Source organism: Vanessa atalanta, chromosome Z (assembly GCF_905147765.1).
Source record: "Vanessa atalanta chromosome Z, ilVanAtal1.2, whole genome shotgun sequence".
NCBI lineage: Eukaryota > Metazoa > Arthropoda > Insecta > Lepidoptera > Nymphalidae > Vanessa > Vanessa atalanta.
The window spans coordinates 12,087,716-12,103,988 of NC_061902.1; the positions used below are offsets into that span (position 1 = coordinate 12,087,716).

Genomic DNA, 16,273 nt, shown 5'->3' on the forward strand with positions numbered 1-16,273 from the left:
ATTAACCGGTCGGTAAATTTTGTGGTCGTAGATTTATTATGGATATGAAGTACGTCGATACGTTTGTATGCAATGTATTGATAATCAATAGAATCAAAGTTCAAAGTATTTGGTCTTGTGACCACTTTTATCTATCTATATTTGAAGTCTAAGAGTTCAATATTATCTTTAGAATAATAGCCTTTGTATCTGCAATTGTCCTTTTAAAATTGTCTATGGCTTTCCTTTTGTGTCAATAAATATAGTGTTGCTAAAGATCTGATGTGTTTTAATATTTATTTTATAGTCCTCTGGGTAATAAAACGACGGATGATAAATCGCGCTGTGTCGAACTAATTGGTCATCTCGAATGCCAGTAACGCTTAAATAATATAATAACATAAATTATCCAAATATCACATTAATTTAAAATTTAAAATATGAAACGATGACGATGCATCACTACTGTGGTGCAAGTCGCGATAGTGCACAGATTATGTTGAAAGCGTGGTCCGTGTGGGTACCGGACATGATAAGGTCTTGTTTAAGTAAGAATTTGAAAGTAACGATCCCGAATTTGGAAGACACGCAGACAAGAGAAGTGTGTACACGATCTTGCCTTGGAAAGTACGTAAATCCGTTGATCTGAAGCCTGAACTCTTTCCAGTAATGTCGGATTTGCCGTCCCATCGGATTATGAGAGCGAGGGAATAGAGAGTGCACACATTTGTGATCTATAATATATCCTCGCGTAGTTGGCTAGTCTTCCTTGAGGTGCCCGCTGTGATGGAACTGAGTTTTGACGACATCAAAATCTATTATTTAATCTATTATTAAAACGTGTATGTAAAATTTCATAAAAATCGTTTGAGTAGTTTAAACGCGAAAGCGTAACAAACAAACAAACTCACCTTCGCATTTATGATATTAGATAGTTAGGATATACATTATTACTGAGATCCACTTCTTCTAATATATTGCTTATTATTATTTTGAAATTGCTTTTATTAAATAAATACTATATAAATACTTTAATAAAATAAAATCGAAGTAATTTTAATCGAAGATCATGGATTAATATTTATACAAGCTTCACTGAATTTTTAACGAGTCACTGTGATGAAAAATGAGGTCACGCTATGAAGGCTTAAAAGAGGCATCGATGGAAAATATTTAATATTGCGGATTTCAGCAATATTACGCGAGCCAAACAATTCGAATATAAAGGTATAAAAGGTGAATGTAAAAAAAGTGGAAAGGCTATTATATTCTTAATTTATGTAAACCTAGACTTTGATTGACTAGATTTCATTTTGATCCACATTTAATTTCATAATTATTTTTTGTATATGATTATTTAATTGTAAACATTATTGTATAACTATCACTATTGTTTTCTTAATCTTGTTTAGTTTATGTACTGATTATTACAATAGAGTAGGGTACAATACAGCCTTATGGCCTACTGCCAAATATTATACATATATATTTAAAATACAAAGAGATTTAGACATAGACAAAATTATTAATTTATCTGGAGATATTACTAACAGTTAGATTTTACATTATTATAATTTTGACGTTTCATTAAAGACAAACCATTACATTACATACAAATACATTCTTCGTACAGCGACATATTTTACGAAGGTATTATTTATATAGGGATTACTCTATAAAAATATTCTCTTTGTAAAAAAATATATCTATACTTAAAATTATTTATGTATAGATATAATTTTTATATTAGTGAAAGCTACATAGCATTCAATGTGCAAAAAAGTCGAACACAAATATCAAATAATTATTAAATTACCAATAAAATAAAAACAAACAAAAATTAAACACCTTTTACTTTTGTATATTTTAATGAGCCATGTCTGTGTGCTTTTGTTATAAAAATATAAACTATGAAATAGTTATTTGATGTTGAAATGAAGTACCTACTTATATAATAAAGAATCCATAATAATATTTTTTAAATATCAATAGATTAAAAAGATCAATGACTTAATATCATATAAATGCGAAAAGACCTCTGTCTGTCTGTGTTTTGCTCTCTCACGGCTAAGCCACTGAACTGAATTTGATGAAAATGTACGAACAAGTTTGAACACTAAGGAAGGCTATTTTTTTGTGCCTATCCCCTGACGATCAATCTACCTAATACAACTAAGGCAACCAGTACCTAATAAAGTAAAAACATGTGTATTTTTCTTTTATAATTGCATAAAATATGAAGTATAAATTTTATAAAGTAGCTTAATTTTATCAAAAAACCTGCCAGAGGACTGAATATAAGAGACTAATTTTCTTTACGAGAGCAATCTAGTTACGTAAAAACTGAATAGTTAGAGGACTTTTTTAACTTAATCCAAGATAGAAAATGAATGACTTCACATTTTTACATTAATATACAAGGACTTTAAAGGATCGATATAATTTTACTAAGGCAATTAAATAATTATTTGGTAATATAGACAAAAAGGCTTTATTGATCAATGTCCTAGTTGTCATATTCAGGCTACGAAGATGTGGGTCAGGCAAATTATGGTAATCAACTGATATACGTTACCGTATTATACTTATTTATGTTATTATTCGTGATATTTAGACAATGATTGTACTTTCGAGGAAATCATCCGAAAAAAAAGGAAATTTAATTTTATGTTTTATAACTTAATTCGTCCAAATAGCTACTTTTATTTCTTTTCTATCATTGGTTAATAGTAGAACGAGCGAAATAAAGGAGAAAAATTAATACATGTAGTATATAAAGTATAATTTATGGCTTTGTTAAAAACTTATATTGTTATGTAAATAGGCCGTCTCTTTGAAGTATGAATATTGAATTTAGATTCTATAAGTGAAGCATTACCCGATATATATAATACTATGAGACATGAAACTATGAAAACAGCTAAAATATAGTAAAGTAGTGGAGTTGCATTCCGCCCGTTAGCTGTCTAACTTTGCCAACCTTACTTGCAAGGTATGACAAATGAGAATTTCACTGGAGTTTTAAATCTAAAGTAATTCTCATTAAAACTGAAAAAATATAATTTTAATTTTAGTGTATCTGGTAGATACACTAATATTTATTTGGTCCAACATCATACGACATCACTTAAACGATTTTTAATAATCATAGGTACGGTATTAGTAAATTATATTTTATTCTCTTTTGAAACCAAATATTTTTATAAATAAATACAATTACAATGGATGTAATTAAATAAACATTGAGAATATCGTCAAATCAGTTTGATGTGCTAACGCACTTCAAAAGTATAGTTAAGTAAAGTAAGAGATATCTTAAGCACGACAATACGCTTTAATAAGGTTTAATTACTTTTATCTCTTTGTAAGTGAATTGTTAAGTTTGTGGTAGAAACTGGTATGCAGCGTAGTGGTATAAGATCCAAAACTTTTTCTCAAAAGGAGAGAAGGCCTTAGCCCAGTAATGGAATAATGGACAGGCTGTTAATTTTATCGGGACAATAATTACATTTTATAAATATAAATAGCAACTATATAAAATAATAAAATAACACTACGACATAACATAAAATAAAAAGAAACGAGGAAATAATGCATCTCACTAAATAGAAATATCAAATATGATTGCAAAAAAGTGAGCCATTCTGTTTAAATAATTCTACCACCTGAATTACTTGCTTGTTACTAACATGTCTTTAATATTCTTGTAGCCACTTAGGTAAAATCGATTCCTCTACGTGGGAATTCCCTCAGGTTGTGCTTTACATGAAGTCTTATTTTTTGAACATCGCCGTATCGATCATGAGTTTTTTCACCGTATAAAGCTATCTTATATTAAAATTATTAGACTATTAAACTCAACTTTAACTTATTTCCTTCTCATGGTGTTATGCTATTGTAAGGTAATCGTCGTAATCAAATCACTTGACTAAAAGGCGGCGTTCAACCAGCTTCCTGATTGTCTCCAGTCAATACATCTTCCATGTATAGAATAGGGATTCTCATGTAAATAAAAATATTTATATTGATAGTTTATGTTGGAACATAATTATTTCATTAAATTGCGCTTATTTGAGACAGATTTTTCACTACATAACTACTCTTGATACTTACATACGTATTAACGCCATCTCAGAAAAAAAAGGATTGGGCTTACAATTCAACCGCACGAGTTTGGGGGAACAAAGAGTTGTATATGGTAGAAGTTTGGTACCTGATTACAAGAATATGTTTGTTGTGGTTTCTTTTGATCATTTTGCTAGAAAACTCAGCGCGAAGGGAGTCCAATAATAATAATGCTTTGATACGAAAGGCGAAGGTGCTGCACATACCATAGCGCCGAAGACCACTTTGTTTCAAAATTCTTGATAAACAACCTAATTTAAAGGTTAGAATTACTTTATTTTTAGAAATATTTATTTTTGTCAAGTTCTCAGGAAAGGGCTATTTTTGGTTAGGGGTCAGAGAGAAGACCAAATAGGGTTAAAGAGTTAAGGTTTCTTAAAAAAAATTAAAAAAGGGAGAGTCTAAAGCAAGTTTCACTATTCTATGAACGGAAATGAATTGAGTGAATGTCATTCAGACTGCTGATTGAACAGCACCGTTTAGTAAAGTGGCTAGGCGTTTCATTGGATGGCTAATTAAGCCGCCTGCGAAATATCTGACTACCATGTAATCGAGCGTTAATCGCGGAGAAGGTTCGTAAAAGTATTTGAAAAAAAGCATTTTTCTTTTATTATAGGATTTGTTATTTTTTGGATTAAACTAATAATCTACGAGGACCCATAATTTATTGGAATCTATTTTTCTTAAGTGTGTCGCCTACGCTGCTACGCTCATAGTTTGGGGTAGGCACTGAAACACATTGACCTAGAAGGCAGGTGACAGTTTCTGTCTGTGAACCGGGAAGTATTCTCAAGGTTAAACACGCGCATGCGCGTTGCGCTCTTGCGGCCATAGGGTGACTTTGTAAGAGCGGTTCTTTGAATATAATCATTCTATCATCAGACTGGATATTCAAATGTGTAGTGTTGCGTCGATGAAATTTTTAAATAATATTATAAGCATATCTCCATATAACTATTGATTGAAATCGAATTTATTATAAATTAGATTAATTATATTAACGAAATATTTATCTTATATAAACAAATTAAAATTCCTTTCAAGTGAATTTAGTAGAATTTTAACAAATCTTTGCTGTAGTGTGTGGTATTTTTGACGATAGCATACGTCCAAACAATGTTATCGCTTTCCACGTCCGCCCTAGGCTTACTCTGATTTCAATCCCAAAATCCGGCTTGTATATGTTAAGAATCTTTTTCCGAAATGCGGCATTTCGCTCATCCAACTATTTCGCCAGATCTACAATCGCAGTGAACCGATAACTATGTAAAAATCAACATTGAACAATAAGTGAATGTGTGTATTAAAAAGACAATAATAATTGTCAAAATGAGTTGTTCCGTGCTGGTAGAAGCTTCATGTTCCAATATAGCTGACGACCTCTATACGTGAGTTATTTTATATAGAGACCTAGAACTTTGATGCATGTAGTAGTTAATCAATAATGAAAGCCACTTTTACAGGCCTCGATAGCGTTCTTAGTCAAGTTACTCATATTATGAAATAAGCAAATGAATCGATGCAAGGTCACTGCCAAGTGCGCTTGCTTTTTGCCCTTGACAGATCGTAGCTTACTTAGCGTGTATGTATAACTAATGAATAAAGCGAGGCCTATTTTATTCATAAGTCTTTGGTTAATTTACTTTGTAAGTCACCAGTTCTATTAATTATATAGATATTGAACATATATTTAAGTAGTTTTGTTTTGTTAATTGTTATTTTTTTATAACAAATTCTATTACATAAATATGCTTGAAAAAAGGGATAGATATACTATATTTAGTTTTCTTTATGTGTGTTAAGAACACAGTAGCAGATCAAACTGATTAACGATATCTTCTAGTTAATTTATGAATGCAACCGTGTTTTTGTCGTGACCTTTGTTTTCCACGGCAACAAAGAAAATTATTGATGTGATTTGTTGGATGCGTTAATTTACGGACCGGCAACTAGGATAGACATATTTATCTCGATGTACAAATGCAACGTTTTATTAATTTAAGTGATTATTATGTACCAAGGATAAAATACAAAATAAGAGTAAAATAATAATCATTATGATTATTAATAAGTTGCGTCGATTAACTGCCAACTAAAAAACAATATATACATTTTGTTTCACTATTAAGCTTTCGAATGAAATACAATAAAAATTCCATTTGGTATTATCAAATACACCATAAATACGTGTTGTATTTAAATGTTTAGATCGTCATGACATTCAACGATATATGAGACGAAATATACGACATAACACACAATATTTTTAATATAAAAAATAGTCTGTGCGTTTCATAATTATATACAAAATGTATCACATTTGAAATCATTATATTTACACTTACAGTAATTTAAAATGATTACTTATTTAAGAAATGAACCCATTTATAGTTACGGTACTTTAAATATATCGAACGCAACAACTCTTACCTAGGAGTCAAATTTAAACTAAGTAAGTTCGATTATTAGTCATAAATATCTATTTTACACTAGCGACCCGCCCCCGGCTTCGCAAGTGTACAATGCTGATTCTAAGTATACTACAGAACGTCTTTATACACAACGTTCACAGGTTTTTATAATTAGACATTACAAATCGCAATGTCCTGCATTTTGAATATATTCGAAATATCTTCGAAAATATTCATTTTAATTACATGCTGTAAATGGCCATATCGATCTATATTAACTACACAATGTATTTACGGTACTTAATTGGATAAAGATAGTGCTGTATTGCTTAAAATTGCTTCATGAATAGACTATTATTTATCGTAAAAAGTAAAGGTTTATCACTCTATCTATTGAAATAAACTGCATCAAAATCCGTTGCATAATTTTAAAGATCTAAGCATACACAGGGACAGACAGCCAGCGAGAAGCGACTTTGGTATATACTATGTACTGATAATGTAGTATATAGTATTGAAAGATTTTCTTTTTTTTTCGAATTGTGTATGCTGTTGGCCCTTAAGGCCTCTACAGCGTCACTGGGTTAAAATACTCAAAACTGGATGTTGAGAACCCCCTTAAGGGCTCAGAATACGAACGTCCCAAGGGTGCCTCCTGTGAGGCCGAGTGAAAGGATGCACATTGCACGTATCAATTTACAATATTTCATTGTTTTAGGTATTTACCGATTGGTTTGCTGTTTTGATTTGCATTTTGATAAAGCTTTATTGTAATATGGATATTTTAATAATGTCCTCTATATAATGATATTTGGTATAACTGAAATCTTATTTCATCCGTAACGAGTTGTTTTCATTGTGAGCTATAAATAAAACATAAGGAATCTTAACTTGCCAAATGCCGCACATTTAGCAGGCTCTTCTTAATAATGACTGTTTATTTGTGAAATTTAATTGAAATTAATGAGAAAAAGGTCACTTCCCAAAATAGGAAAATTTAATAAAGTTAATTTGTCTTTAAATTTACTAAGCTAGTTAATTAGTGGTGAATTGAGAATATAAAATAATATAATAGAATAATATCTATTTACTGGGGTTTTTGTATACCAATCTGAATTATACTCATCTGCATTTACGATTTCACTGAGTTTTACTCAGTAGGCAACGACAATGTTACCAAGTGTTCCCGAACTCGATGCAAAGACGAAGTTTGAACAACTTACTGGAGTTGTAACTATCTAAAGAGAGAAGATCTGAAAACGATAGCAAATTAAACAAAATAAATAATTACCATCGTATATCTTTTATATTAATTATAAATTTGTATTTTAATTTATAATATTCAGTAATATTTTAAACGGGATATTTACCATGTTTTTTATTTTTATTTGTTGGAGCTCGATTACAGTCTCTTGAACAAGACATTCGTAGATAATGTCGGAATATCGAGCTCCAACAAATAAAAATAAAAAACATGGTAAATATCCCGTTTTAAATACTGCTAGTAATAAAAATAACCATGTTAATTTAAAATATTCAGTAAATTTTAATACTTCAATTATAAAAGTATTTTTATATTAAGCTGTCATTTAATCATCCTTGTTATTTTATCAAACTTCGTTTGACTTTCCACTTCATTTCTACGGGCAGGATTTAAGTCTCACCTCTCAACAACAGAATAGTAGCTTTTATAAGAAGCCTTTTATTAAAATGTTTTTTACGAAAGAAGATGAAAGTCTAAGCTTAGTATCTCGTGACGTCACAATTCTAGTATTAATCGAAAATATATATTTTACATGGTTAAGCTAAGATGTACACAAATTGAAATTAAATACCGATATCTTGTAATTAAAAAATAGGCATATTTTTAAATTCTATGTTAAATCTTTTTTTTAAACGATATTCAATTACATAGGTATCAGAGAGCACGTCAAATACTTTTTCATTCGTTTTGTATTTTGTTACTGACGAATTTGTGAATATAATTCAAAACCGGACTCAGAATATCGACAGCGCGTTTAATGCATATGTGATTTTCGTCAATTTGGTTTACAATTCAAAAATATAATCCCGTCGCCTCCTCTCTGCCTAGGGAAAAAAAACTTCATAAAAACTGACGCGTCCTTGTAGGTAAAGTCTTCCCACTAACCTACTGGCCGTATTCTATCACTTTAGGAAACTATTGAATGTCTATGAAAACGAATTCTTATAAGTTGCAACTAGATGGCGCCTACGCTTTTGTTCCTAAGTAACAAAAATGATTATACCCTCTCATTTCTTGTCATTGTTAAACGTAGCGAAGAACGAAATCGAACGGACTTGCATAATTCATAATTTTAATATATTGTAACTAATAAATATTTGGCCTACAATTTGGTAAAATATCAAGTACTTATACGATCGGCTCAGCGTAGTTGCAATCGTGAACATAAATGTAAGTAAATTAATTATTTTTTTGCTGTTTATTGATTAAGAATTTATAAAAATCAGTCTGGATGGCGTTAAATTATATGTTAGTGCTATGCAACACTTGTAACGTTCACGAAGTATAATGCATTGTAATACGAAACCTAATGATGGAATTCGTTTATAGTAACAATATTTCGAAAAATGACCACTTCAAGCAAATTGGAACTTTAAAGCAAATTACTTATATATCGTGTATGTATGTGTGCGTGTATGTTTGTATCTATGCACATATTTACTTACGTATGCTAGTAAGCGTTTCCTTCGTCTCGTATATCTTTAGAACAAAAGACGATATCAACTCCAAGCTTATTCTATCCAAAGCGTAATAGCATAATGTACACATGATATTTTTTTAACAAATTTAAATAAATTAAGAACATGTGATAATTTTTCGATTAGTTTTCGTTTTGCAATTAAAATCCAAGATCGCAAATGAAAAAATTGTAGTGTGGGAAGATGAAACCGTGCTTCAACCGATTTTCTAACGGTAAAATTGAACAATTTTTATAACCATTTGTTATATAATAAGCATAAGTTAAATTGAATCCTTTCAACCCCTTGAACTTATTAAACTAACTTACTTGATCTAACTCTAGTAACATCCAGTAGGCCTACCGAGAACACTTATTAAGTTATTTAAATCTGAGCAATTATGAAGTAATTTTTTTAACGTGTTATAAGTTAGTAAGTTTCAGAACAAACTAAGTATATGAGTTCATTATTCATATATAGCAAAGCATTTTATTCTAGTCTTATAACTAAAAATAAATTTAAATGCCTAAATAACTCTTTTTGTTATTTGAAAAATTAACAACTACAGAGACAGAAAGGTGACGGTTAATTATTCTTAGACATTACAACATATATTATGGATTCGTTGTATTATATTCATTTAAATGTAATTTAATACTCCGCGTAATTTCGCTTTTATACAAAAGGTATTCCGCTAATAAAGTAAAAATTAATCAAACACATAACTCAATACATTTAGTGAGAACATTTTGCATGGCAGAATGTAACGAATCATCCCAGTTAGTATCCCGCACAGGCAACAGTTTATGCTACTTAACATCAGTAATAGAATCCCAATAATACTTAGTCAGAAAAAATCCTAGCAACAAAAACCAAAAGCAAAAGTAGCAACAATATGATAACAAAATAAAAAATGGTGTTTCGAAAATACAACACAAACTATCATATACTTAAGCGACTTACCCCGGGTTCGAATTATTCAGGAGGATTTAGGATTATTTATATAACACTCAGTAGTAATGTGTCTTACTACCAGCGAAAAAATTAAAATAGAATTGGACCGCACCCTGTGTGATTATACCATACAAACAAATTTTATAATATTAGTTTCGGGAGAAATTATTTTTTTGATTATCATTGCCAAATTTATTCATAGTATTGTTAAGTACGTGTAACTCGAAATGCATCAGAGTTTGCTCGATAAACGGGATTCATATCCTATCATATATCATATCATACCTTCTTCATAACAGGGCTCCAATATAAATATACGATGGTTTTACAGAATCACTATTTATTATTAAAGATTCTTATTTCGTACCATTTATTGAATTAATTAATATTTGTTGTATAAGAATAAATGCGGTTATAATGCGGAATAAGTGGGGTTGAATCAGGCATTGTCACTAATTATGCTTATAATTTATAGAATGCTAGGATTTTGTAACGTAAAAAAGAATTGTACACGTGTGACTGAGCTGTGAATTAAACTATCTCATATATAAAAGTGGTCTCATATACGATGTCTGGAAGATCTATTTATTAATTTTCTAGGTCAGACCAGCGACCTGAAATTGCCGCAAATTGTCGTCGTCTATAAAGCCGACTGAACCGTTCAAATTATCGACTAACCACTGATTGTAATATAGTACCAATAATTTGGTAATTTTCATTATATTTTTTCTCCTCTTAAGGTGAGTTTCGTTTGCTTTTATTACCAGATTTACGGAATAACTACTACTCGCTTAATATGGATCTTACACAGTATGATAGGATGTATTCGTCGGCGTTTTAGAGCAGTCGGATAGCTTATATAGTAAATTATTTAGTTGAATAAATGACGCATTGCAATCAAACACTATAAAAATAAAAGATATAGTAAAAACGTGAAATTTTTTTAGATATCTAAAGGTGTACAGGAATTCGACGACAGTAATATATCTTTCATTCATATATCTACAAGCCATTGTAACATATTTTGTTGTTGTAAATAAATACCATCTACTTTTCTCAATTCGATTATCTATTTAGTTTTGAGATATACACAATATGTGCTTATAACACTCGCAAATGCTGTATTACAAGTTAACACTTTCAGATTTAATGAATATCATGAATGTCATTTTTTTTAAATAAATGCTATGAATTCAAATATCTCATGCGTATATAGTAGTATCATACGGTGGTCGGTGTGTTTTTACTATGATTTTTCAAATAATTACGAAATTTTTACTTTCTAGAGATGTGAAGATACTTTTATATAAAAATGAAGCAATATTTGTAGTTATTTATATAACACGTTTATTATCATGTTTTTAAATTGATTTACTTTTTTAAACTTTTTATTTTATATATGTTATAGTGACACCGACATGCATATTTTTTATTTTTTTACTTTACTTTAGTAAAATATAAGTTCATAATTATAAAAAAAAATGTGTAATTTATAAATTACATAAAATAATAATAGTTAGTAATTTAAATAGTTAATATAGTGGCTACTATTAAACTAATGATTTATTATATATTTTTCAGCTTCAGAGAAGACCCCGAGTCGCCAGTGTTGACGAATTCACCAGGTGAGTACGAACCATTTTTAATTAGACTCTATGTTATAAGGAAACAAAGTCGCGGTAGAGGACTAGTTTCTAATAAAATCAGAGTTCAAGCACCACGAACGGTACAAAAACAAGCCGATTCCTGTTAAGGTACAGTGAGCTTACTCTTACTTGATCCCTGTGGAGCACCGACAGCTATATCATACTGTGCTATAGAGCGCTATCTATGTATAGAATTTATATTTTAATATATTATACTCTTTCTTCTCTAAATACATAGTTTGAATCTAAAGTTGAAATTAAGTGGTGTATTTTATGATAAAACATTAAAACGAATTGTTTATTCTTAAAACAAGTGACAACTTAACAACAACAGGTAGAAAGAATAGTTGAGTTATGAAAACTTCTATTGATACTTCAAAGACATGCCTCTTGTCGTTTAAAAATGAAAAACGGTAGTTATTATCTGTTGCATTACACAAATCCTAAGCACAGTAGCTTTAATAGTCTAATAAAATTTGCAGAATAATATGCTACTTAAAATCTTTTTACTGAGATATTAAGTAAGCTCAACCATCGTATTACTATGACGGTAACGCGTTCCTTTCCCCTTTAATTTATTATGTAAATTAAATGCATTTGTAATTGTGCAGTAAGAAACCTCCTTGTTTCTTTTGAACAGAAGAACGGTCGTGTTTTTTATTGATTGACTTCGAATAATAAGGCAAAGACCACATTTATTTCAAATGTAGGTCAGTATTTACAATTAATGTATTCAAATGACTTAGGGGTGACTCATTCGCTATTATCTTTGTTGTATAAGCTACAAGCGACCCTTTATCGGAACCATCGAGCTTGGTAGGTGAGTAATATTTGCGGTCAGAGAATCTGGTCATTGATGTCTTTACGTGAGATATTTGCGAGAATACCGTTTAACACTTAGGTATTAAGATTAATATTTCCTTTTATTTTGAAATATATTATATTTTCTTTTTATCTGTCTGACAACGATGAACTTACAATTGAAGGTTCAGTAGAATTTGTGGAGTGTTATTGAAAATGCAAAGCGTATTTTTTATTAAATAAAAAGAGGGGATAGAGAACCATCGTATAATTTAAAGTGATATGTATATGTTTGTTTGATAATTGTACTTACAAAATATTATACATTTTCTAAATCTTAAGAATATGAACTTTAGAATGATATGGACGCTGCTTAAAAACATAAATATATATATATATATATATATATTTTAATAAAAAAATCTTAAATCGTCCTCTTTTCTATAGATTTTCACTGTTTGTGAATTCGTATTCAGCGTGGCTTCGCGATAAATATATTTTCGCTCTCAATAGAACGCGATTACAAGGAAACGTCAGAGCGATGCGCCAGGGAATACTTGTAATAATACATAAAAAAAATTGTTAGTAAGAAAACGATAGTCTTTCTTTATTATTATTAGGTAAACATGTAATAGGAAACGTACAATGTTTTTAACATATTATATTATACTATTTGTGATTATTAAACAGTTTCAGAAGCTTTCACATAGCTGTATCTGTATGTACTCGTATAGGTCAAGTCTTGCCACTGAATTTTACTAGTTTCATATAACAGATTGCATTGAAATTTTACAAACATATTTGGTGCTGGTCATCCAGTCAATTATTTACTTACATTCGTTTAAGTTTATAGATTGAAAGAGTTTTTAGTTAAAAAAATTACAATAATACCTTTTGAGTACTACTGAAAAGAGTCGTTTGTAAATATTATATGCATTAATTATATATACCTATATACCTAATGTTAATAATTCTCATGAAAATAAAACTTTATAGTTAAATTATTAGCTGTACAATTTTACATATATACTTTCACATTTATGCACATATAATACTGTGTTTGAAGCTTCGTGCGCGTTCATATATTTTAAGCGATATCTTAGAAAGTACTTAACCGGTTTTGATAGAATGTGCACTAAAGTGCACGGGACACAGTAATGTTTTCGATATTCAGGTCTTTGCTTCTTGAAACAAATCTTATACCTACCAAATATTTATCTTCGGCTGATTTTTATCACTGACGATCTTTTAAAGAACGATTTTTTAATGAAAGTTTTTCTTAAAAGACGTGTTGTTTTCTTCAATCTCATTTTCAGACAAGGAAAAAAAATGTACGAATCAGTTTATTTCATTTCTTAGATGACATATATTTTATAAATATGCAATTTTTTTCATTTTGTGTTAATGCTTTGTGGTAAATATATGTGAATTTCAACCCGAGACGTATTTACTAGATGTTAACTATTTAATCAATTAGTTCATAAAAATCTGAACAGAAAAAACAGTGTAACAATTTTCAGTCATTTTATTTGGTTGTGTCAAAGCTGAAGTTCACTGCTCCATCGTTGATGTATGTGGACACAAAATTGAGCGCCTGAAGCAATTATTCCAACTTTTTACGATGGGATGCTTTGTACCATGGGTACATGTATTTAGTATATACATGTAGGTACTAAATACTATTAGGTAGGGATTATGCAGGCACATGCATAGAACTTAACCACAGTATGTTATTAAGTTTAAACAATTCTGCAAATTTTACTAAAATTGAAGACTGAACCGATTTTAATATAGTTGACTATAAAATTGTCTTACAATAAGACAGAATAGTAACTCCTTATTTTTTTTTAGAAAAACGAATTGTAATATTGAGATTGAGGGTCTCCCAGAGCAAAAGATTACATGTAATTAGTATTTAAAACTCAATGCAAAACCATTTATTAAGTAAATGGCAATGTTAGGACCAACCTTAAAGTTGCATAAAATCATATATAGTTAATAATTTTCAAAGTGTAAGTAATCAGAGACATTCATTGTAACTTCAAGTTTACATAACTATGATTACTTAGTGATCGTAACTTTGTGCGGGGCCGCTTAAAGAGGAGAAATAAACAACCTGTCCAGGTATCGGGATGTAAGGACCGTATTTTATGGTCCAGCTGTTGCTTGTGGCTTCGTCCGTGGAATCAATTTTAACTTATTTATGTATAGAAGAAATTTTCTAACCTAAAAGATTTAGAACAATTATAAAAATTGCAGTGCGTTGCAGTCATTAAATAATTAAATATAATTCTTCCATTCTTAATTGATACAGTTCATATATTTAAGTAAGGTCATGATTTGCCACAGAGATACCTTCAAAATGTGCACATCTTCATCAAAAACATCTTAAATACAACATAATATCTGATATAGATCTAAAGTGTTTACGTGCCATGAATACCTTATCATTCGTAATTTATTTTTTTGAATTAATTTTTCATTTGGTATTATAGTGTATTCATTTGCAGATGAGTTTCTATATATTTTTTCTTGATTAGAAGAAAGTAAGCATTCTTACAAAAAGTTAGTTAAGTCATGTATATATCGCTTAAGTGAGCGTAATATATTTATTGTTTGGATTACATGTAATCCACATTTGGTTAGTATATTAGTATAATATAAATTATATGATAGGTTGCGTAAATAACATATCTATTAATAGAGGAGTGTCAAACTGACATGCAGGATTTATTTTCTTGTTAAAGTATCCAGCCCGATGTACCCGTTCATATATAATTGTCTAAGAGTACCTATCACGTCATACATCAGGATTTATTGCGCGCGTTGAAAAGGCAGAAGTGAGCCACCTCCAGTACTAATTCTGAACTTAATCTTTGTTATCAGCAGATCTTATGAGACAGCCGAGCCTATCCACTAATGGCGCTGCTTTGCAAAACCTTCCATCTTCACAGACAAAGCAAATCCAGCTTTAACATAATCTGATACGTTTCAAATTCTATTAATAATAGTTTACAACACGTTTGATTAGATGCTAACATTCGCAGAGCTTTGCGATCAACAGAATTTACACTTTAAATTCCAAGTGTTAAGGTATATTTTTGATTAAGTTGTATTTTCTAACAGCTATGTCGGGTTCGCTGACCTGTGCAAAGGTTTCCTTCCTGCGCAAACGCCATGGCGACTAGTGCTTTTTACATGACACATCTACACGTAGGCTAAGCGTGCACAATTCTCTCTTATTAGATTTTACGAGGTACCTAAGAAAACAGCATTATGATTCTAAAGTCTATAAACTTTCCGTATACGTTTAACTTTTAAACAACGCTCATATGATTGGTATACTTAAAAATATTCATAGGCGATTTCTGTTTTAATTCGTGGCTATGGTTATATATCTTATTTACTTTAAAATGTTTTAACAACGAATTCTAGTGCTTTACAGAAAAACATTGCCTATAAAATGTGGTTGATGCAATCGGCCTTAAAGCAATTAGGCCTCTAGCCGTGGCGTGAGTTTAGATGCTTTTTATTTCGTTCGTCAAATTGATAGAACGCGGAAGGTACGCCGTAATGGTATAACTTCGTTTAGTCCGCTACCAGATTTTCAGTTATTAAAAGCAAAATATTTTTACA

The 16,273-nt window shown here is 30.2% G+C and overlaps 1 protein-coding gene across 1 annotated transcript in view; it reads left to right on the forward strand.

Moving 5' to 3' along the window:
- The first annotated feature begins 5,346 nt into the window (after positions 1–5,346).
- The window catches only part of LOC125075786 (ecdysone-induced protein 78C-like), a 70,506-nt gene continuing 59,579 nt past the window's right edge, over positions 5,347–16,273 (forward strand). Inside the window, exons 1-2 of the mRNA XM_047687543.1 lie at positions 5,347–5,492; positions 11,772–11,815. Coding sequence (XP_047543499.1) covers positions 5,434–5,492; positions 11,772–11,815 — 103 coding nt within the window. The 5' untranslated portion in view covers positions 5,347–5,433. The remainder of the gene's footprint in view (positions 5,493–11,771; positions 11,816–16,273) is intronic.